The sequence below is a fragment of the Patagioenas fasciata genome, chromosome 3 (genome assembly GCF_037038585.1).
Source record: "Patagioenas fasciata isolate bPatFas1 chromosome 3, bPatFas1.hap1, whole genome shotgun sequence".
NCBI classification, from domain to species: Eukaryota; Metazoa; Chordata; class Aves; order Columbiformes; family Columbidae; genus Patagioenas; species Patagioenas fasciata.
The window spans coordinates 79,083,063-79,105,977 of NC_092522.1; the positions used below are offsets into that span (position 1 = coordinate 79,083,063).

General features: G+C 38.9%; 1 protein-coding gene across 2 annotated transcripts in view; it reads left to right on the forward strand.

Annotated features, from left to right (window-relative positions):
• The window catches only part of PDSS2 (decaprenyl diphosphate synthase subunit 2), a 117,158-nt gene that overhangs the window by 54,007 nt on the left and 40,236 nt on the right, over positions 1–22,915 (forward strand). For both annotated transcript variants that reach the window (XM_065835045.2, XM_071806667.1), the window contains one exon: positions 20,203–20,401. In XM_065835045.2, coding sequence (XP_065691117.2) covers positions 20,203–20,401 — 199 coding nt within the window. The remainder of the gene's footprint in view (positions 1–20,202; positions 20,402–22,915) is intronic.

Sequence of the window (22,915 nt, forward strand, 5' to 3'; positions counted from 1 at the left end):
AAACTTTCTGGTGGTCTCTTAGCTTTTAGCAAAATATTTCCCTGGCTACAGAAGCGTTGCAAATATAATGATGAAGCGCGGTGCTCACTACAGAGCGTGCAAGCAGTACCATGTAGGGGTTGATGTCATCACCTCTACTCAAGCAAAGCATGCAGCATCCCATATTTCCTGAAACACCTTGCTACTCCTGTGTCAAAAACAGAACTCACGTTTGGTTTTAGGCAGAATGTAAGTAATGATAAATTATCATGCTGATAGTATCAGAGAACACCTTCAGCGTGACGTGGGAACCTAGAGCTTCGTAAGAGCTTTGAGACCTGTTTCCTTACTGGTGATTACACTGGTCTGACACACCTCTCTGTTGCCTTCTTTCAGAGCAAAACTCACTTTAATAGTTTAGTATGGAGCTTGCTGTTCTTTGCTGCTGGAAATCAGGGTTTTAATGGAAGCACCAGCTTCATGTATTTTCTACACAGCTTTATGCTCCATAGCTGGGGCTAGATTGTTACATTTGAAGATATATATACTGGTTTGGGTCCTCTCACTAAATAACCAAAGGGCTATCCTTGGCTTTATATTTAATAATAGATTTCTCACGGAGCCTCTATACTGCTAATTAAAAGGCAAGTGGTAGCAAAGAACAAACTTAAGCTATCTCTTCAGGCCTCAGTATCCTTGACTCTAATACAACGAGTTTTTTCTTCTCTCACTCCTGTTTTGCCCTCCCCCCCCCTTTTTTTTTTTTTTTGCCATGAGTGCCAGTTTCAAAAATACCCTCTAGCACTGACATCCATTGAGTCAGCTCTGCAAATTTCCTTGAATGCTTGTCAGAGGCTTAAAAAAAAAATATAATCCTTTTTTTCAGTCAAATCTGCTTGTGGGTCCACACTGGTGGACAAACAAAGACTTTTTTGTTCTACCAAACTCAGCAAGTGTGTGTAGAGTGGAATATAAAAAGTACTATTTCAGCTCTGTACTAAAACCTGGGAAATTCAACAAACTAATTGCTAGACTGGTACTATCAATACTGGGCTCTCTCCCTGCCTCTTCTCCCTCAGAATGATGCAGCTGGCCTTTAAAGGTCCAGGAATTCATCTCTTGCAAGATGAACATACTTTCATATAAGAAGAAGGTAATCACTGGATAGACGTGTCTCTGAATCAGAATTCTTCCTGGTGCTTGGATGAGTGGTGATAATACTGTAGTGATCTGACAGGCATCAAGAATGTATACTCCTTTTACTTAGTGTTTTAGCAATGATTTTGGAACCATAATTGTTGCTGCTTCCAACAAAAGCCCAGTTTAAGTGGAAGTTAGCAGTAGATGCCAACTCCTTGTTATGGTGATAAGTCAGTTGCTTTGTTCCAGTAGTAACTTTTGCTAAGTGACCTCGGTACCCTTTGTTGGAGAGACACACACATGGTCACACAGTCTGAGATTTCACATGTTCTTTGTCATTGTGGCTAAGCCAAAGTCATCTTGTTCTCACTTTCTCTAAAATAAAACTGATTTGCAACTTAAAGCTCTCCAAGAAATACCAGATCTTATCTAGAGAGTTCTTTCGTCCATTGGTTGCTTTTTCTCTGGAAGTTTCTTTGGTTGCAAAGAAGTCAGGAGGATATAGGAGTAATTCTAAGGACCCCAAGCACAGAGGACATACTGCTCTGGCCCTTTGCAGTTCTATCTAGCTAACTCCCAGCTTTTCTTTGCTAGATATGAAAACAAAGCTTTGCCTTAATTTCCTTCTGCTGGATTCCGAAGACCTTGACATCATCTTCAAAGAAAGTTCAACCTTCCGTTACCCTCCTTTCAGGGTAAAACAGATGCTGCTAATAGTACATCTAAGTTCATAGGATAATTCAACTTGGAAGAGATCTCAGGAGGTCTGTAGTCAAAACTCCTGCTCAAGGCAGACTGAGGAATGAGATCCAACTCATCTAGCTTTCTTCATAAAGGTCAGGTTGTTGAAGAAGTCATAGTCATCTTCACAAAGTGATAATAAAAATGTGTTTTAAACAGATGACTGAACTTTCTGCCCCCTGCCTCAAGCCTTATGCTCTGTGTTTAATGCTGTAGTTGGTGTACATTCATGAATATGTAGCTCAGAAGAAGCCATACTGATGCTGGCATAATCTAGGCTGTTGGGCGTTGTTAAGGTCATTTGAGAGCTGAAATATCCGAAGAATTTTCTGTCCCAAGATTTTCAGAACTAGCTATGTGGGTTGTGTCAAGACCTTCTATGAGAACAGGAGCATAAAGATCTTATCTGTCTCAGGGATATGTTACCAAAAGTCTCGGTGTATTGGTGGGGATACTAGGAATCTCTTCCATTTCTCATAGGTGACAGCTCACCATCTGCAGTCTATCTGTTCTTTCTCCAAAACTCATGCCATGGCAGGCATAACAGAGGTGATGCTGTGCTCATTAGAGTGATCTTTAATTGCTGTCTGTGTGAAAGGCAATCAGGCTGCTTCCAGGAAACTGAAGTGATGTGAACCATTATCCTTGGACAACTTTAGTCTGTAAAGGTAAACATGGACTAGCGTAGTCTAAAGTGTAAAGGTTATATACTTGTTATAGTGTGCTTCTGAGACTGCACAAATTAACACAAATGAACACTGGGTTGTCGGTTTTACTTCTGCATGTGTCCTGGACTGCTGTTGATCTGGGAATTTACAGTTGAGAGTGATCTGAAATGGTAATACTCTGCTTTGTGTATTTAGCATAATAGTGAATAAGGTGTGAGCGCCGCTCTGGAAATCGTGAAAACATAAAAGGTGCTCCACTTTCAGCGATAAGGAGAATCAGTACTCCATGCAGCTGTGTACCTTGGGCTCCACATTCTCTGGGAACTCCAGTTATTGGCAAATAGCTTCTGTCCTGTCCCTGTGAATGTGGCCAGGCAGCTGAGATATGATAATGCAATGACTCAGAAGACTGTCACATCTCCAATTGGAGTAGGTGGCTACAGTGCAAAGGGCCACCTTCTGGTTTGGGAACAGGTAAATGTTACTCTGGCCAAGGATTAGATTTTTTTTTTTTTTTTTTTCTTTTTCCCCATTGGTACTTGTCCGAGTTTACTAGTAATGGAAAACTAAATGAGATTTATCCTGACCTGGGAGTTGCTGTGAAGCAGAGTTTGAGATGTCACGCTTCATTGTGCCTGTCCACATCAATGATATAAATCACGATAGGACCTATTTAAACAAACTGAAAAGCAAAAAATGAGAAAGCTGTAGTAAGACAGTACTGTATGTAGGAATTAAAAACTCGAAGAAGGCCAAGCTTTTTTTTCTTTTGTCTGATGTAAGTATTCAAACTAGACACTTCTGGGCAGAATAGGTGTTGCACATGAAATTCACACTGGCTTATTGCACACAAGCCCCGGGTCTCAGCTGCAGATATTGCAGAGATTAATCTTATTAATGGAACTGCTAATTGGGGTTTGACTTCTAATTATAGTAACAATAGACCATAACAATCAAACCTCACCTTTACTGGGGCACAGTAGGACTCTCTATCATAAAAATTATTTCCTTTGGGACTTACTGTTCTTACTCCCATCTTCTGGGAGGCTGGCTTTCAGCAAAGGTGCTGTATCCCAACTAGAATGTGCTTTGGAAGCTTGGCTAATTACCTGGTAGAGGAAATGCATGGTCCTAAAATATTCAATAGCTAAATACATTAAGAAGTGCATGCAATTCTTGACAGAATTATTTGTTTGAAAGATAATGGGAAAAGTACCTCAAAATATGAGCAGTGGTGTCTTTTGTAATCGTTAATAAATGTATAATTTTGCTTCCCAGTCCTTGGTAGCTTTCCCTTAGCTTTTAGTGAGAGGAAATCTAAGTGATTATTCTGAATTATTCTGTTTGTTTTTTCTCTCCAGGATAAATCCTGTGAGATTCTTCATCTCATTTTTTAGTCTCGGGAGATGAAAAGCGCATACAACGTATTCCTATTGATCATCTTCCCGCCCACAACAATAAAAATCAACTCCAAATACAAATCTAACAATATTACTAATTCATTACAACCAGTACTTTCTTCATTAACTTTTTATTGTTTTCAGCACACACAGCATGTGCAAATACAGCAATTACGTCTTGAGTAAGAAAAGGTTCTCTCCCTACGCTGTAGAATAAATCAGAAGGTGCTGCATTAAACCTAATCAAAGACTGCAGAGCTATGGACTCAAATCTTGTTCAAAGTAAGATAGCTGAGCAAAATCAACTTAGTACGTACAGTACAAAGGGGTTTTGTATTTTAAAAAGGAAGTAATTTTTAGCTTAATAAAAAGGACAGTAGGGATGGCTTGCTGTGGAGAGACCACAATGCTGCCTGCTGTCTGTCTGTCCATCTGTCCAGCCCATCATTTTCCTGGAGCTTCCTCATCCCAGTGTCTGTGGAGTGAGTGCTGAAGTGCCACCATGTGCAGCAGAGCACACAAACCAGAGCAACACTGATGAAGTTCTGCAGTGAGTTGGGAGCAACGACGTCCTGCCATCACCCTACTGGGAGCTTTTCAATGAAAGGCCAGATGACCTGTGTGGGTGACAAGACCTTTGCCTTCATGGGGCATGACACCTTCACGCATCAGAGCACTTTGTCAGGGCTCTTCTTTGGTGGTTTGCTGTAAAATCTTTCCCTTGCAATGAATTTCTGCTTGAGAACCTTCACAATTTATTTAAAAAAAAAATAAAATTGTATTTCTGAAGAGAAATTTCCAACCATCCCCTAAGCACAATCCAGTGCTGTGATGGAAGCACACAAGAGGGGACTGCTTATCCCTCAGAACTATGATGTCAATATGACTGATTGCTTCACAGCAATTTCTTAAGTAACTATATCTATGCAATTTATTTGTCCTACAGTCCTAAAATATCTCCCATGCTTTCCCATCTGCTGAAGTACCAGCTGTCCTCTTCCCAAGTACAACCTATTAACTTCTCCCTTGACAAATTTTATGATGCAATTATGCAGTTTCAATACAAATTTCTACAGTACTCGGAAAATTGTAGCAATATGAAGCTAAGTATTACAAGGCTTACTGTACCAATTAGTTTATTTTCTTAATATGATTCGGTCAGTACTCTGATATAATGTAGCTGAAGATGATATTAGCATGAAATTTTTCATCTGGAGGTGGAGTTGAGAAGATCTTCATTATATTCCACAGGCATACGTATAAAAATAATGTACTGAACTTTGGCATATGTGGATATGTTTGGGGACTTTGTTGTTTCTGTGGTGGTAACAGATTGATTTGAGGTTCAGTATAAGAAAGAGTGGGCTGGACTCCTAATGAATGATGCTCTCATAGCTCGGAAGGTCTCCTTTTTTGCTTAGAGTTCATGAGACTGTATAAAGACTATGTATGCAACATCCATTCCCTTACACTTCAAAATAACAGCTTTTCTGGACACTGATCACATTATACATTAAGTGAATGAATATTTCTTGTCACTTCACTGATATCTGGCCTTCAACTTTCAGCAGATTTACATGTGGAATTTGACAGCTCTGAGATGCTTCTAAAGCAAACAATAATTTATAAAACTCAGCATATCAGGGCATGGAGTTGCTGAGCAGAGAAGCTTGGTTATTTGTAAGGAATTCCAATATAAAGGAAGGCGTGTGAATACACACAGATAGCAAGTAGAGAAAGAAAGAGAGAGGTTACCACCTGCTGTAGTGCTATAGCCAGCATTGCTCCAGGTAATATAAAATTTCCTTTGGCATGAAAAACAGGAAGAGAGGCAGTAGAAGATTGCCCGAGGGCCTTTTGTTGGGTGTTGGTGGTGTTTTGTTGCTTTTTTTTTTAATTTTAAAGGTGAGGGGAAACGATTCTAAGTAATTCTGGTAAAGAATATAAAATCAAAATTTCTTATTTCAGAAACTGAAGTTTCTTCAGGATGTGACAGCAGGGTAGGGAGAAACAAATTTTTGGATGGACCCTCTTTTGTAATAAGCAGACATTGACTATGAAATAGAAGTGTGTGCTGACATCTTCATATGGTGGATCTTTATCCTCACAAGTGAAGTGGTTTTCATATGATGCAGTAGTGGAAGAGAAATCACTAAGAAAAACAGCAAGAAATTTCCTGATGGAAATGACTCGTTAATAAAAATGAATCATCTTTGCAGAAATATTTTCAATGGGAATGAGGTGGTATTTCAGTAGATTGGAAGGGAGAATATTAGTCCTTGTTATGTTGTATCTTGACTAATAGAATAAAGGGAAAGTTAAATTGTTACTTCAGGTAAAATTTTTTAGGTGTGGATGAATTGCAAGACTGGCAAGTCCACATTTGGACGTAATGGTTACATTCTGAGTTTAAGTTACTAGAAATATGTATGATGATAGTGATCAGTGATTTGAGAAGGAGTTAGAGAATAAGGGGTAAAGACTTCAAGAATATGAATAAAACGTGGTATTCTAAGTGTGTTGTATTTGAGAAGGTTCTTAGGCAGTCAAAAGATAAATCGGAACAATGATGTGTTTTTCCAGGTTTTGCAGCAATTGAAAACTTATGATCAACACTGACAGTGTGATTAAGTAGCATGTTCAGTACACATGAGATTTTGGTCCATTATTTGAAGTCCATTAAAATACCTGAAGTTGTAATTTTTAATTTTTCCGAAGACTTGGACAAATTTGTGTGAATTTTGTGGAAAGAGATGATGCAACCAAATTATTAATCTAATATTTCCAGAAAGGGGAGAAACATAAGAAAGTTTCAAATACTGCACAATATTTCTTTCTCATAATTGTTATGTGTCACCCAAACAGTGTTCTATGGAGAACTTACTTCAGTCTCTTACAGCTGAAATTTCGTTCTGGCTTCTGATACTCATACCCATGCAACAAAACCAGTACAAAAAGCTCAGCTAAATTCATGTGCTGTTCCAGTTAGCAAATTGAATTTTAGCAAAACTACAATAGTGGCTGCAATCAAGAAATGATCCTATTTTGTGGACTCAGGTAGGAATTCTGCAGAAGTTAATTTGTTCTTGAAGGTGGTTTATTAGCATGTAGTTCTCTCTCCACCATCATGCAGTTGGGGTTAATGTTGCTTGAACTGGTTGATGTAATTTTACCCCTTATTAAAATGTGTAGATTGAATCATTCTGGGATGAAAAGACCAAAAAATGAAAGCATGAGATTTTCAAATATCTTATAGAACTGCTGTAAATGAAGGTAAGAATAGATGGAAATTATGCCAGTGGTATAATAGGTAGTACTTTTTCATCAAAAGACACATTTTCTCAATACTCTGTTTGCATAATGTAAGTATTAATAATAATGATAAAATTTTGTGGACATCGACAGCACCAAACCCTTGTTACTATGCTGGTATGGTCCCCAAAGCAGCAGTTGTTGCCTTGCTCCAAAAGGTTTATTATCCTTTCCCTGCTGGTGATTCCGTCAACACACCTGGTGTGAGGGACAAGGTCTCCGAGAATCTGCCCTCTCCCTCTTGCCATTAGTCTCTTTCCTTCTGCATGGTGGGCAACATCCATCTGCTGCACACTTCTGCTTCGTGAAAAGCAAAAACATTCCTATAATAAACCATTTCAGTATATGGTATTAATGTCTCTATCCAATTCTGAACATTGAAAGTTCAGGAGGGGAGAGGAGCGCAGGTGCAATAACCATACTTTTAATTGCTGACTAACATAAATGCAGTTGCAGCTGTTCAGAATAGGGCAGGTTTCCTTAATAGTATGAGGTATCTGTGGTTGTGCGAGCAGTGTATGTTCTGATTTCTTTTTTTTCTCCCTTCTGTGAGTTTGGATATTTATTGTTATTTCAGAACATACAGTAAGTTTTGTATCAGCATGATAAAAAAACCATACATATTTGTATAACAAAAATAAACCCCAACCCTATCTGTATTCTCATGGTTCACATTTTGTTTTTTAATGGTTCTACAGTTAGACATATGAACAATCTATTCTCTTAACAGGACTGCTCATTTATCAGGTGTTTGTTCTTCACTGCATAAAAAAGGTTACCTTCTTTTCTCTCGCATAAAAAGGTTCTGTATATTTCAAGTGTCATTAGTAGCAGAGCTTTGATGTCAAGGTTACTGCACCTTAACTTTCAGCTACATTGAGTACAATTATAGACAAATTCTTCAGAGATATTTCGGAGAAACACTTGGGGTGATAAGTCATGCTGGCAGTCTCTGCATAGGTGACAGTACACAGTAATGGGAATTTCTGTTATGTTACTTCAAACCAGCTCCCATAGTCAATGCAAATAAAATTATAGCCGTGCTTCAAAGTCTTGGAGGGCTGAGAAACAGCTAATAAAAGGCAAGAGAAAGTATGGTCATAAAATTAATTGTTAGTAGCCTGTTGGTTTTTTTTGCCATTTACCTGCAAGTGAAACGTCTTCTTTCCCTTCATATACTTGCAGTTGGTTTTAGTGCAAGTATTTAAATATTTTGGGTAAATAAAACAAAGAATAGTCAAAATGATTTTTAAACCATGATGTGAAATTTGTCATGGAATAGATGCATGAGATATAATTGGAGGATACATGTTGTCAAGAGCCTATAGAGCCAATCTGGGTAATCCTGTCTGGATGGGCATCCTGGGTGGTGCAAGTCATTCCATAAGCACTTTGGCTGACACATGCTGCTGTCGTGAGGAAAGGGATCCTGGTCATTTCCATAGCAAAATATGTAGTTTTCTCCATCATTGTGTTCCTTTCGATTTCTGCTTTGGTGACAGCGCTATCATCCAATCCACAAATTAATCCTTTAGTTCATACCTCATCTTTTGAGTTGTATCATCAACACACCTTATTCAGTTCTGAGTCCTGCTGTCTTTCCTTGCATCGTGTATCCTCGCATCCCATTTTTTCCAAGGTTGTGCTACAGCGGCTGTTGCCAAAGCTTTTGACCATCTCCTTTCTTACCTTTTTTAGACTCCTGTTTGCAATACCTGCAACTTGCTCCCTTCAGTAAGCCAAAAAGATTACCTTTAAGCTAGCTCCATTTTAAACTCTTTTGGCTTGATCTTCTTTCACCCCATCAGCTTCAAGTGTCTTATTTTTACCTTTTTTTTAAAAAAACAACAACAACAACAACAAACCTGTTTTAAGGAAATGGTGGTTCTGTTGTTTCTGGACACTGATAGCTATGCAGAGGTGGGCTTGCTTGTGATCAGCTTCCTTGGAACTGGCCAATGGTCTTTGATTTTTGAATCAGCATTAGAGAATTTAAACCTACTCTGAGTTGTCTGGAAACTTAGCCTGAAAATAACTGTATCAGACTTCTGCATAGTGTTTTCTGTGTTTTACTTAGGCCTTTGAATTAGCCTTATGCCCTTTGGATTTTATAATGAATTCGGGGGCTTGCATTTGTTTCATGTTGCACAGGTTTCATATGTATTTCACATTTGCTGGTGTCTGCTTGCAAAAATGCCACCTTGTTGGGGTAAGTAGTTTTGTCACTAATAAAATGAACTGTACAAGTGGCAAATAGTAGAAAGAACTTGATGCAAAATGTTATTGTTGATAGAAAACTGTTTACCGTATTTAGTTATCAGAGTAGCTGCTCAGTTATCATAGACTTGCATTGGCTGGAATTAATGGAATTCTTTCTAATTTTGTAAATTTTTTTTTTAAGCTGCTGTTAAATCAAACGTGCTTTTTATCTTTCAAACAACTGCAAAACACGGATAAGATTTGTTGGCTAGTTTAACTAGGAAATTATCTGGGTGGGATTCCCAAACTGGAGATGTGCTGTTAACTCTGCTCTGTGCTCTTGAACCACTGACTGAGTGTTCACCGAGGATACAGGGAGTCAGGGTTGACTCCCTTGAGTATTTGAAAGGATGCAAATCCCCAGTACCCTCTGTTTGAATTTTCAGAAAAATCCTCTTCATAAAGGGATATAGGACACTTAGGGCAGGAATGCCCGACTAGGCGATGTTGTTCCCCTCCCAGTAAATTAGTGGAGCAGGAACTGGAGTCCAGGTGTCCCACCTTTCTCTCCCATAATCTCCTGGAGACTGACTGACTTTTTTCACTCTTTTGCCATCTGGCTGAATGAATAATTCAGCATTTTCTGTAAGGGCGGAGTGGCTCAGCAGGAGCGGCCGGGGGAGGAGGTATGAGGATGCCCTGGCCTTGTGAGCCGGGCGGCTGCCTGATGTGAGACCCAGATTTCCGAGTGATGCTCTGCACCTTCAGAAGAGGAGTTTCGACTGAAAAGCCAGTTCTCTGCGCTTGTGTTGTCAGGTGCCACGTCCAGTGCTCCAGTCCTCCCTCCCTCTCGCAGTTTTTTGACTCACAAATGCTGTCACTTGGAGTTTGGTGGACATGGGCATGTTTTTAAGTGATAAACATATCTTTGCTTGTGCTGACAAATATTCACATTTGCCCCATTACATCTTTTCACCCACATAAACACAGAAAGGCAGGAAAATTAATGTCTCTGACAGTTGTTTTCTAGCTGGAAGTCAACATATGCAGCTGGGTACAAAGGTGCTATAAGTCAGATCGCATAGGTGTTTTCTCAGAGATGGCACTCTGATTATTTGAGACAATTGTTTTTCCAGCTTGCTGTGAAGGATGAGTTGCCTTTTGGATGCTTAAATTTTTCTGTGCTGTTAAAGCAGCAAATTGAAAAGCAGACGAGTAAGTTCAAAGCCAAGACTGAAAGTTCAGTTTAACTTTTAGTTTTATGACTTTTGTCACTTTGTGTTACAACCTGACTGTGTTTTTCACTTAGTGTTATTAATAAAATAATATACATTTGCTCATTTAAAATAGGCTATCTTTCTTCACAGGAAATGACAGTGAATTTCACTCTTTTTAGTATCTGTGTTAGATAATAGTTGTGAGAATAATAGATTCCAGGGACCTTTGATCCACCATTACTGTAAAATAAAAATACAACTTGATTTTTTTTCTTCTGACCATAATGGTTTTAACCTTGTGTACTAATTTGAATGGGCTTGTGGGGGCAGAGTCCTAAATGAGACACAAATGAAGGAAAAATTGCTAATGCTGCCACTGTATATCTAATGAGCACTGTGTAATAAACCATAACCTCTTCAACATTTCTGTGGAAAATGGTGTGATTATTTTGGATGGCTGGCCCTTTGTGTATGGCTCATTACCATCTGGCATAATGTGTATTGATATAGCCTGTAATTGTCAACTCTTATTTGACGTGCTGCCTTTGATAAATGTGCCTTGCATGGCTAGAACCCCCTAATGGTTATATGGAAAACTGTAATTAAAGAAAATATGTATACTTAGGTAAAATACACACCCTTTTATACATAAAATAATTTTGTAGATGGTCTCTGTTTTTCTTTATCTCCTGTTCTTTGTGGGAATACTTGTATGTATTCCCAGGTTAGTACAGCGCCAAATGCATCGCATTACTGATCTGGGTACCTAAATGTGTAAAGACAGATGTGAATCTTGAATGTAGGTGGTTTCCTCTTGCGGAACTGGCTTAAAATGAAGTTTGAAAGGGTGCTCCTGTGCTGGGAATGGGAGGTCACTGTAATGGGCAAAGTGGCTCTGGAGTTGATGTGTCTCCTGAATAAGGTGGCTGGAATAGATGCATTTGGAAATCCTGATGCTGAAAGCATCTATATCTACTTAAAAGAAAATGGGCTGCTGGTCAATAGTAAGTTTTCAGATACAGGGACCAACATGAACTGCTGCCAAATGTAAGTTGTCTTTTGTTTATTTTCTGAAAAGTTTCTTTCCCTTGGCTTTACGGTTGATGAATACATGAATAACTAGGCGACACAATCTTGCTACTCAGGTTGGCTTGCAATACAAAACAGGCCACAGGATTCCGCCAACTTTAGTCAGGTCTAATAGGATTTAAATAGGATTTCATCATGTGTTCTCTTCAGTTGTGCTGCTGTTGGAGAATCCACCGCTACTTTCTGTAACAAAGCTTGGCAAGTGCCTTTACCGTAGGCTTTGCTGGATTTTCTTAGTTTCAAGCTACTGGATCTTCTTTTCTCTTTGCCTGATAATCTGAGTATTTTCTTATCTTGATTTTTCTTTTAAATCTTTTATCTGTAGTGTGAATACATGAACCTTCTTTAAACGGCTGTGGCCAAGTCAGTCTACAGGTTCAATATCTGCCTTCTCCTTATGTTAAACAGATTTAGTTTCTCACTTTATATGGTTTCTTTTACTCTGGTTGTTAGTGTGACTGTTCTCTAAATTTTTACCTGCTTTCCCAAATTCTTCCTGAAATAACGTTACCAGTGATGATTTTTATTGGCATCGGAAACCCAGGGCCAGCAGAAACACTACTTTTGCTGCTGTTCTTCCCTTAAATCATCAATTGATCCCGTTAGCCTTTTTGACCACAGTGGTATCCTGTATTTTAATCAATTATTTGGGGTGATCTGTTCCTTCACCGTCTTTCCACCCTTTTCCAAACCCTCAGTGTTTTCTTCCTGACAGAGTACCTAGTCCTGTATGTATGTGCTCTGCTTTCTCTAATTCCAGCTGAGGTCTATTGACTGATCTCCTTTTGCAATGCATATTTTTACTACAGTAAAGCATATTGAACCAGCTCAGTTGACTGTCTATTGAGGATGATTAATTTTCTTTGCTGATTATCAGCTGGGTCATTCCTTTTCTGTTGCCTTCCCTCCTGAGTGCAAGTTCTCTGGACCTACGGGCTATAAAATCCTAACCCGTCTGCTGCTCATGAGCATTATTTTTCACTACTGAGCTATAAGATATTTATATCTGGTTGTGTGAATATATTGCTTAAAAATATAACAACCTTTCTAAAATCCTTTGCCTTTGTGTTGTTATGTTTCTGCCCACCCTGATGGACCAATGCAGTTCTTAAAATTCTTCATGGCTTTGTGGGTTTTTAGTATATCCTCCTTAAATTGCCTTTGCTCAGTTTCCTGTCCACCTCTGCATTTTCTCGTTTGTTCCTTTAACAATTGTCTTCCTTGCCTAGTTTCTCTGATTTGCATTTATTGCTATCAGTTTTCCAGTTTGTTTGTGCTGAAGAGGGAGGGAATTACGGCTGCTTGGCTTTGTCGAAGTCATGATTTTTTTGCTTTTTCTTTTGTTTTTAATCAGCTTAGCCTTATTAACTGGGGAATTGTGGCTTTTTGGTCATATAGCAAAATATTCTTGAATAGTTTCCAAAAACTATTCTGATTTTTTAGTTTATCTAAATGATTCAGCTTGTTTTATCACTGAAAATATTGCTTATCTACAATATTATATACTTCTGAATATTATATGTCATGTTTATAAAGAATGTTTGTATACTGCTATGGTTTTGATTATTGTTTTAACAAATGCGTTGAGATCATGTTCACTTGTACATAACTTTCTAGTTCTGATATGAACCCTTTGTAGCAAATTAAAGTTCTATTAGAACATTCAAGTGCAATGCAACATTTCTTGAGCTAGTAAATGTCCTTTTAGAAATTAAAGATAGTGACAATACATTATGTTGCTAATATACATTATTCAAAGTAAATTCTCCTGTAGTAGCTGCATCTTTATTGACATAATGAGAGCAGTAGCTCTTTGAAGAAATAAACACTTTAGCTTTTGATATGAGTTGATATAGTACTTGATATGGTCCGCATAACTGTTAATGAAATCTATAGAAGAATGTGCTCTGCTGAAGGTTGTGATCATGGGTACTGGCCACCAATGCCAAATGTAGGGGTAACCCAGAGACATCAGACTCTGAAGTTCACCTGTTAGGGCCTCATTTTGCGGGGAAGTGATGGTGCAAACATGGATCCCTTGCAGTTGGGTGCAGGCAACCAGCTCCAAGGCTCGAGGGCTCCATGGTAGTGACACGGTGGTGGCCGCCTTGGCATCTCTGTGGCACTGGAAGGAAACTGATCCGAACTGGTTAACTTCTGTGTTACTGTCTGAAGTATAAAGAGGGAACTGGTTGTTCTGTGGTAGACCTAAAGTAATTATCAGTGAAGTCAAGACTGGCAAAGCCTTTCTTCTGGATTCCTGCATTAAGAAAAGGAACCAGAGCCTGACTTCAAGTGCCTCTCTCCTCCCCTGCTGACCACCCACAGTGCCTAGAGAAACTGGCTTGCTGAATTGCAGTGGACATCTGCCCACTGAAAACCAGAAAACATTGTCAAACCCTGTAATGGGCTAAGGGAAGCACTTACTAAGACAAATTAGGGAAAAAGGAATTAAGCATTATTCAGTGGTAGAGGAGATACAGAATGAAAATGTAAGATCTTTTCAAGAATAAGGAAGGAAAAATATGTGAAGGAGCATGGGTGAAGTTTTACTTCAAAAACTTTATGATGCTAGGAAGGGAAGGAGATTAAAGAGGTAAGATATGTAGCCAGTTCAAAAATAAACTGATTGACAGGAATGCAGTTAAACAGAATACTCAATAAACTTCATAGAATTGATGTCTTTCAACTTCATTTATCCCTCAGGTGGAAGATGCCCCTACAGTAGCTTAGTGACCAAGAGAGGAGCAGCCACACAAGTCTTAGTCTCTGCCCTTTTTAAAGGACAACAGTGGGTTGGTGTTTTCTGCTGGATACACGAGTCATGGTCATGCAACGAATATTTGGTGCTGTGCTTACTGCTGCTTTATCCCAAACATTTTTCCTGTTGGTGAAACCACAGTGCCTACTGTACAAGTTGACTAGTTTGAACACCTTCCCCCTCCCCTTAAAATTTATTGTAAAAGAGACTATATACAGAAGATGAGAACGAGACCCGTCGCCGTGATGCTGTTTGTTACTCACTGTACAATGTTCCTTGAATCATGGTTTTATTAACCATGCTGTTGACTTGACACATGAATGGAAAAAATAACGGTAGAAATCCCAGCTCTTTCTTACTGTGTAACTAGGTGGGTTATCTTGGGGCAGCACAATGCCCAGAGCACACAGGATGAACCTGAATTTAGTGTATGCACCTTCTTGTCTTTGCAAAAGCTTTTCTTTCTGTTCACTGGTCACAAAAAAAGTAAAATCTGATACCACATTCTGCCCAAATACATTGTCAGTGCTTGAGATTATTTAGTTTAATTCTTTAGTGGAAAATTACATATGAAAAATAATTAACTAAAGAACTATTTCAGTTTTCAGATTCATAGGTATATAGATTGTTACAGTTATCACTGAAACAGAATGTATGCTGGTATTTTTAGTGTATTTATTTTTTTTTAATCCCAAATGTAAAGGCTTTACATTTATTTATTTATATTTTATTTACAAGTTAATCCTGTATGTATTGAAGGGAAGCTATTGGATTGACAGTCTCAGAGAAAATGTTCAAATCTTGGGTGTATACTGTTAGTCACTTTAATTTAAAGGTTAAGTGTTAAGAGTTCTTAAAGAACTTCTGATCTATCAGTTCCATTGCTTTGTTCATTGCAGTTACTTCCATTGTTGAAAATTTTAGAATATGAGTTTTAATGGCTAATTTGTCTTGGGTCCATTTCTGTGAAATATGTCTACTATTAACATTTAAAATTACTAAACACTTCTTTGCATAACCTATCATCCTTTGAGAGGGCCGGTATATTTCTGGCGGTTAGCTGATAATGAAAGGGAAACTGACTCAAGTTTTCTTGCTGTTACTGAGAGCCTGAGTTTCCATCGCAAATATTGCAGAGGAGTATTTAAGCTGAAGTGCTCTTTTGTTCACAGCAATACAATTGTGCTATTTAATGCTTCTATTTTATCATAAGTTTTCCTAAATAATATTTAGGAAATATTCCTCTTCTTTCTTTTTTTAGAGTAGGACATGAAATTAGGGGCTGAAGTAATTTAGAAGAACTGTTAAAGAGATCATACTGGCAAATTTTTGATTGCTGCAATATTTGAAGATAAACAACAAAAAGGGTATTCAGGATGCCAGGAAGGAACACCGCAAAATTTTTAAAAGTTGCATAGGAAATTTACCACCAAAACCTATTTTGGTTCCACTGAATTTTGTTTCAATATTTTGCCAGTCCCCCTTACCATTTAATATCATTTTGGTTAAGCTTTAAAATCTGTGTTCAATTCTGCATGAGATGGTCATCTCCATAATAAGACCATTGATAACAGTGATACTGTGATGAGGCAGACTCCCAGACATACAAATATGGAATGTTAATCCAAAACAAAATTGTGATATGCACTTTTTGAGGTAGAAGCACACTCGCAAAGATTCTCCTTTAGTTCTTTATTTTTTTCTCTAGATGTGGTGACTTTATGAGCATGGGCTTTCTACAACACCTGCATTCCTTACTTTGGCATCACAGCAGCATTAGTTTATAAGGGCAAAAATAAAAGATTTATTGAAGTATGCTCAGCAGTTTGTCGAAGTTCAGCAAAGCTTGGATGTCAGTGATCTGTGACTTCATTGGGAGAGGGGAGCAAAGAGGAAGAGTAGATATTGCACTTGTTTTGGTTTGTTGCAGGATGTCTATATAACTTAATTTTACCTTTTTGTAGTGTTTTCCTGCAAGCTGGTGGGTTACAGTACTGGAGTCAATATAGCTCCAATTGACCTTGCTGAAGAGTTTTTCATTCCTCGTGAAGTTAGTGTTTTCTTTGTACATTCCAGGATGACATTTGCAGCTTGAGGAGCTCATAACTTAAGGGATGCTTCACAGAAAGCATTTTACAGAGATTTAGGTTGGTTACACTGGTACTGAACTTGCAGGAGCAAGGAGTCAAGAGCAGAAAAACGAGGCAACTTACATGCTGCTCCTTTTTACACACCACAGGCAGGCAAAGTCTGTAAATCAAAGTTTTTAATGAAGAGTAGAGGCGAAAAAAAATTGAATGGGGGCGGAAAGGTATTCACTGAAGTGGTAAATAAGAATTGGCTCAAAAAGGTGATGAGCCAGTATAGGGGTATAGGGGAGCTGAGCTGTGTTCCACGATTAGCTCTGCACAAGTAATGCACCTAACAGGGGAACTTGTGCTTGTTTGACTATGACCCATCAAAACTTTTTAGTGTGGTACTGTCCAAACCTCTGTACCACTCTCTTTGGAATGACATTTCTGCATGTAGGCTGATTTTTGGAAGAGGAGAAAGAAAAGGAGATGGAAGGGCATGTGGAGCTCAAAACAGTGTAATCTCTTGGAACGTGATGTCTGTCTGTAGAGTCTCTGGGGCAGCTGGTGGCGGTTTGCAGGGAGTTCTTGCTTCAGTGATGAAGCCCATGAAAGAAAGATGGAAGTATGTTGGCATTTGGTGAAAAAGCGTTCCTTATTCTTAGCCCACTTCGTTTAGAGACTCCATGTGTTTTAACGATGTTGACTGTTTTCTCAGTACTACCTTGCTGTGTAAGTAATTTTTGTGGCAACTGCTTCTGTGTTGTGTGAACATGGGCTCTGGAGCAAAAGCAGGATGGCAGCGGTAGGAGTTCATAATCCTGTTGCCCTGTTTCTGCTTTTGTACTCCGTTCTATGTTGTTATTCATCCAGCACTGCGTAAACGTTAATGTTTTGTATTTTGGGATTAGCTGCTTTCAAATACACAATTATTTAATCACTGAATAGTGCTTTAGATCGAGAAAGCTGTATATAGTGTTGCTTTAGCCATTCACTAGCAACTTCATAATAGTGGGGGTTTTCTTGTTGGATGCTTTACAAAGAACCCTCCTGTATCCGTAGCAGCACGGTGGGCTTTTTGGTCATGCCTGGGTATTATGGGGGTTATTACAAAAAATGGAAAGAAATCTGTTGCCTGGGATTTCTGCAATAGATTGGTTCTTGTATGTTTAGTTTCCTAGAGAGAGAGAGAGAGGAAGAGTGGTGTGTGAGATCAGAATTAGACACAGATTATCTGCCTAATATGGTTCTCTCGATAGCACAAATAATATGAGTACCGTTCGGAGAACAAATGGATTATAGAAAAAGAAATGAAAACATCCAGATCCTGAGCATTTGGAAAGCATGACACTGATGTATTTGTGTAACCCTTTCATGAAGAGCAATGCTGAAGTCAAAGAGGGGATTTTGATTTCCTTCATTAAAAGCTTATTAAATGAAGAAATAGGACAGTCGTCATTTTGCTTCAGTAGTTGGGGGTCACAGAGGTGGCCTGATCTCCTCGGGATATTAATTCCTGCTTTCAGCTGGGGGAAATGAGCCATCGCTGGAGTCGACTGCAGCTCAATGTGCTCGTCAGTAGGGATCCCCATATGTCCCGGGATCCGCGGCGGTGGGAGACGCAGCGCTCGGTGGCGGGGAGCAGAGGCTCTCATTGCTATTCCAAACAGGTAGCTGGGCTCAGTCTGCCCAGAGCAAGTCTGTTTAATGTTGATCAGCTGTCCATCTGATAAAGCGAATGGATATGGGCATTTCCTCCAAGGGCTGCCCTGACAGTGACAGCAGGAGCATTGGGATGTCTTGTTAGTCTTTTTCTCCGAGCTTGAAATTTTATTAACCCTTTGTTAGAGCTGAGTCAGGCATGATCACAAACAATATTGCGGCTGTAGGTTGTGGGCATTTCTCCCTCGCCTCTTTGAAAAACAGCATCAACCTTCAATTTTGTTGTCTACATGGAGAATGGCTGGCTGGTTTGTTTTCAGATTGTTTTTCTCTGTATGGAGCAAAAATTCTGAATTATAAAGGCAGCTTTTAAAACAGCTTAGGGTTTTTGTGTGTGACAAAATACATTGGGAACCTCTATTTATCCTCTCCCCCTAGTTCATCTACCTTTTTTATGCCTGGCCAGGCTGTTTGGCTCTACTGGCCCTTTTCTCTTGCTGATTGCTATGGATCACTGTGCTGAAATAGATGGTGCTGGGGCACTTGGCAGGTCAGATATATTTGGGGCAGAAGGTTAGTTTAGATTAATATTGCTCAGGGTGGGTACCACGCATCTTCACTGTCTAGAGGCAACATTATTAACTTGCTCAGTACTACGCTGGCACTGAGGCAGAATCTAACGTGAATGTGTATCAGTAAGGATACGGGTGTGAATGTGTGGAGCGGTTTAGTTATTTGATTAATCAGTGCTTAGCCACTTTTGAAGAAGCACAGGGAGCATAACATGCCTTTTACTAGGTTGCAATTTAATTTTAACTTAAAGACCTTTTAGTTATCTTTATAGCTGATGGCATGCATTGTGTTTTTTCTCATATATGAAGTGTCCGAGACCTAAAGGGAACTGCTTGAGTCAGGAAAGATGTGAATGTGCTGAAGATTTCAGAAGAGGGGGGCCTGTGCATATCTGAGTGTGCGGTGTTCAGAGGATGCTCCTGTGCGTTGCTCAGTTCCCCGCTTCCATTGTCCCTGTGCAGTTGTTATGTCTGTTCATCGCCTGGTTGTAGTTCCAAGCTAAGGTGACATCTCTGGGCTCCTCAGAGTGACAGTCACTAACTATCGGGGGGCTACAGGGTTGAATTGCAGGAGGAGGGGAAGAGAGGGCTGTGCTACAGAACATTTTTCGTGCCTTTTCCAAAAACCAAAAATAAATAGAGGGCAAGCCTCTGTGGGATAACCTCTGTGGCAAGCCTCTCACAGGAATTTGAAAACCCTAAATTCAGCATGCAGCACTCAGTGTGTTGGAATAAGAAGTGATTTGTAAACCTATCCACATGAAATTGGGTCTGCTCCTTTGCCGGACCTTTGCTGCTTCTGACTAAAACAACCAGTGAAATATCATTAGTACGCAGTTTTAAAATGTTCAGCAGTTTCTCCTCTCCCCTCTATGCCCTGCCCCCTTGGTATTATTGAACTAGCAAGGTATCCTGTTATTAATTTAACTCTAATTTGAGCAGTCATTGACTGCAGTGTTCTTACAGTGTTTGGATCAGCTTGCTCACGACTCCCCTGCTGCTAAGTCCTTTGTTCCTTCCCATCAGTACTTTCTGCTTGGCATTTTCTTCATGTCAGTGTCCCTCAAGCTTCTAGAAGACAAAACAAAAAAAAGAAAAGCAAGCACCATGAGGACTGTATCAATTACTTTGAATTCTTTTGCAAAATAAAGCTAACAAAGGGCAGCGTTCCTCCGAATGGAACCTGTGGCACCAGCAGCTTACCTGAAAATATTTAGTTCTCTTTGCTTAACTCCTCCCGGTTCTGGCTTCTAGAAGTGCATAGAAGAGCTACACGATAATTCATAAAATGTCTGTTTAGCACATGAGGTTGTCATTTTTTTTTTTCCCCTAAGAATCTGTATTTTATTCATAGCATCAAAAACAATTGTACTTTTTTCTTTGCTTTCAGTCAAAGAAGTCTGGCTGAGATTACAGAATTGATCCACACTGCCTTTCTGGTGCATCGTGGCATAGTGAATATCGGTGAGCTCAAGTCCTGCGATGGCCCGCTGAAGGATATGCAGTTTGGAAATAAAATGGCTGTTTTGAGTGGAGATTTTCTTCTAGCAAATGCTTGCACAAGCCTTGCACAGTTGCAGAATACCAAGGTAAAAGAACAAAATTCTTCTGCTGCCAGAGCAAGTAACTATTAGTGAATCTTCTGAAAGAGAGACCTTTGAAAAAGGCAGCAGTTGTGATATGTATGTATATATGGATCATCCTGTAAAAATCAACACACATACATTATAGCTGTAGGTGGATTGACAGACTGCTGTGAACATTTTTACCACTGTCCTACAGAATTACTGTGTCAGAGTCTTTTTAGTATATGTTCTGAAGCCCTGTATCCATAGGTAGTAATGGATGAGTGGTTAATTTGGTTAATTTCATGTATACGCAATGGCATCCTCATGACATGTTGGACTACAGCGCCTCTGGCAGACTGCCCGGTGAAGACTTGTTTGGTTTGTTATTCTGTTTTACCTTGTGCTTTGTAAAAGGTTTGTCTGTCTTAAGGACTTCTGTGGAGAAAGCTTCATTTCTTAGTCTACACAGCACTCGGGTGACTTTTTAATCTTAATAAAATTGTTTTGTTAGGCATTTGGATGCCCCTGAATATTGGATTGCTCTATTAACTGGATGTACTCACTTCTAAAGGGCAGCTGCAATCCAGCTGCCCAGCCAAACTGTTTGAAACTTTACAGGGAAATGTTTTTCACGACAAATCAGTAGTATATATGTATGATCTTAGAAACCGAGACTGATGGAGACCTTAAGAGATCATCTCTCTAGTCAGTTCTTCTCCTCGGATAGGATCAGCTACACCAAATCATTATTGACATGTGTTTGTCCTTCTTGTTCTTAAAACCTCCCATGGTGGAGAGAGATCCCCAGGCATCCCTGTGCCAGTCCAGCGTAACCCCTAAATGCACCTAAGGCTGGAGAGCTTAGCGTGCCATTCCAGAGCAAACAGAAAACATTTCTTCTTTGCAGTGGTAATTTTATACTTTTGAAGATTGCTGCCATATCATAATGTAAAATAAACGTTTGTCATGTGTGCAATTGTCAGTAATCAACACAGTTTTAATCCTGAGCTTAAGGATTCTATTCTTTTTAGATTCTCATGCTAAAGCTCCTCGTGATGATAGTTGAATATTTCTGTACTGCTTTGATCATGAGTGTGACAGCTTCTCTCAAAAGTGGTGTCACTTTGTAACATAGAGCTGAGATTCAGGAGAAGAGACAGAAAATTCGATGTCAATCTGCTGGAATAGTGGGCTAGACCATTATGGTGATAACTGGTAGTAAGGAGTAAAAAAAAGTTCTAAATAGTGCTAAATTTTAGTCATACCATAACCAAAATAAGGTGCAATTGATTTTACTAGTTGATTTGTATCTCTTTTTTTTTTTTTTTAGCACTTAGTAAGACTCTCAAGACAGACCAAGGGATGTAACTGTACATCATTTTGTTGTTGTTTCAGAGTAAGAGGAAACTTTTTTATAAAATCTAGCACCTATTACTTCGCACTTAGTACATTAAATATTGCAGCAGCAATGTATAATCCCTGAAGACTTGCCAGGAAACAAGCCTACAGTGAAAGGAAGCACAAGTGCAAAGAAATACTTTTTTTCTTTTTTTTTCTTTTTTTTTTAAGCAATCATTATACTGCATGTCAGAAAATTCTGCCAAAACATTTTAGCACTTTTTTTCATTTTTCTGACATCTAAATACTTTCATAGCTTCTACATACGATAAGTGGGATGCCATTATGGAAACTGATTGACTTAGTAAATTATTCTTTTTCATACATCTAACCCTACTAGTGAAGTTAGAGAAATTGAAGTACAAGCTATAGAAATCTCTTGACAGGTGCAATGATTTAAACATACTGTATTTATTCTTTTGTAAATGATGAATTTTCAAATCTGGCATCTGTTTTTCAGCAGTGTGAAATAACTGTGACTTTTTTCTTCACAATGTTTTGTTTTCTTTGATGTACAAAGTAAAAATTACAGCACTGCTTTTTTGCTGGCACTTACTGGGTAACTCAGCAAATTGACTCGTGAAATGAGCAGCATTGTATCGTACGTGGCACTGACCATGGTGGGCTGTAACTTCTATAGACATGCATAGCTGTTGTATAGACTAGAATTTCAACCAAAGGGGTTTTTAACATCAACTGAAACCATTGCTACCAAAATAATTTTATTGTGCTGTTAAACTCTTGCCTAAGCTTCTGTATGATGTGTTTATCTCTGTGCTTCTCTCGGGGCTGACAATTAGATGTGAAACTCTGTAGTCGTAATGAAATGCAGAGCTATTTTATAATTGCCAAGGGTAAAATTAGCAAAGTCAATTATTTTCCCTTAGGCTTTTCCCTGTAGATATTAAAAGGCTGCAAGGTAATTGCCTTAGGTAACACTTTGATTTTTAAATAACATTAAATATAGGAATTGTTGTTGTTAATTCGTAGTAATTTTCTTCTTCTTCCTACTGTTGTAGAATATAACTGTAATGATGTTAACAAGATACAAGGCTCAGGGTTTGTATTTTGGGGGGGGTTTCTTTTAACGTAGTGCTCATATTTCCCGTAAGTTTGCTAAAGTCGTGTGAAAGAGGG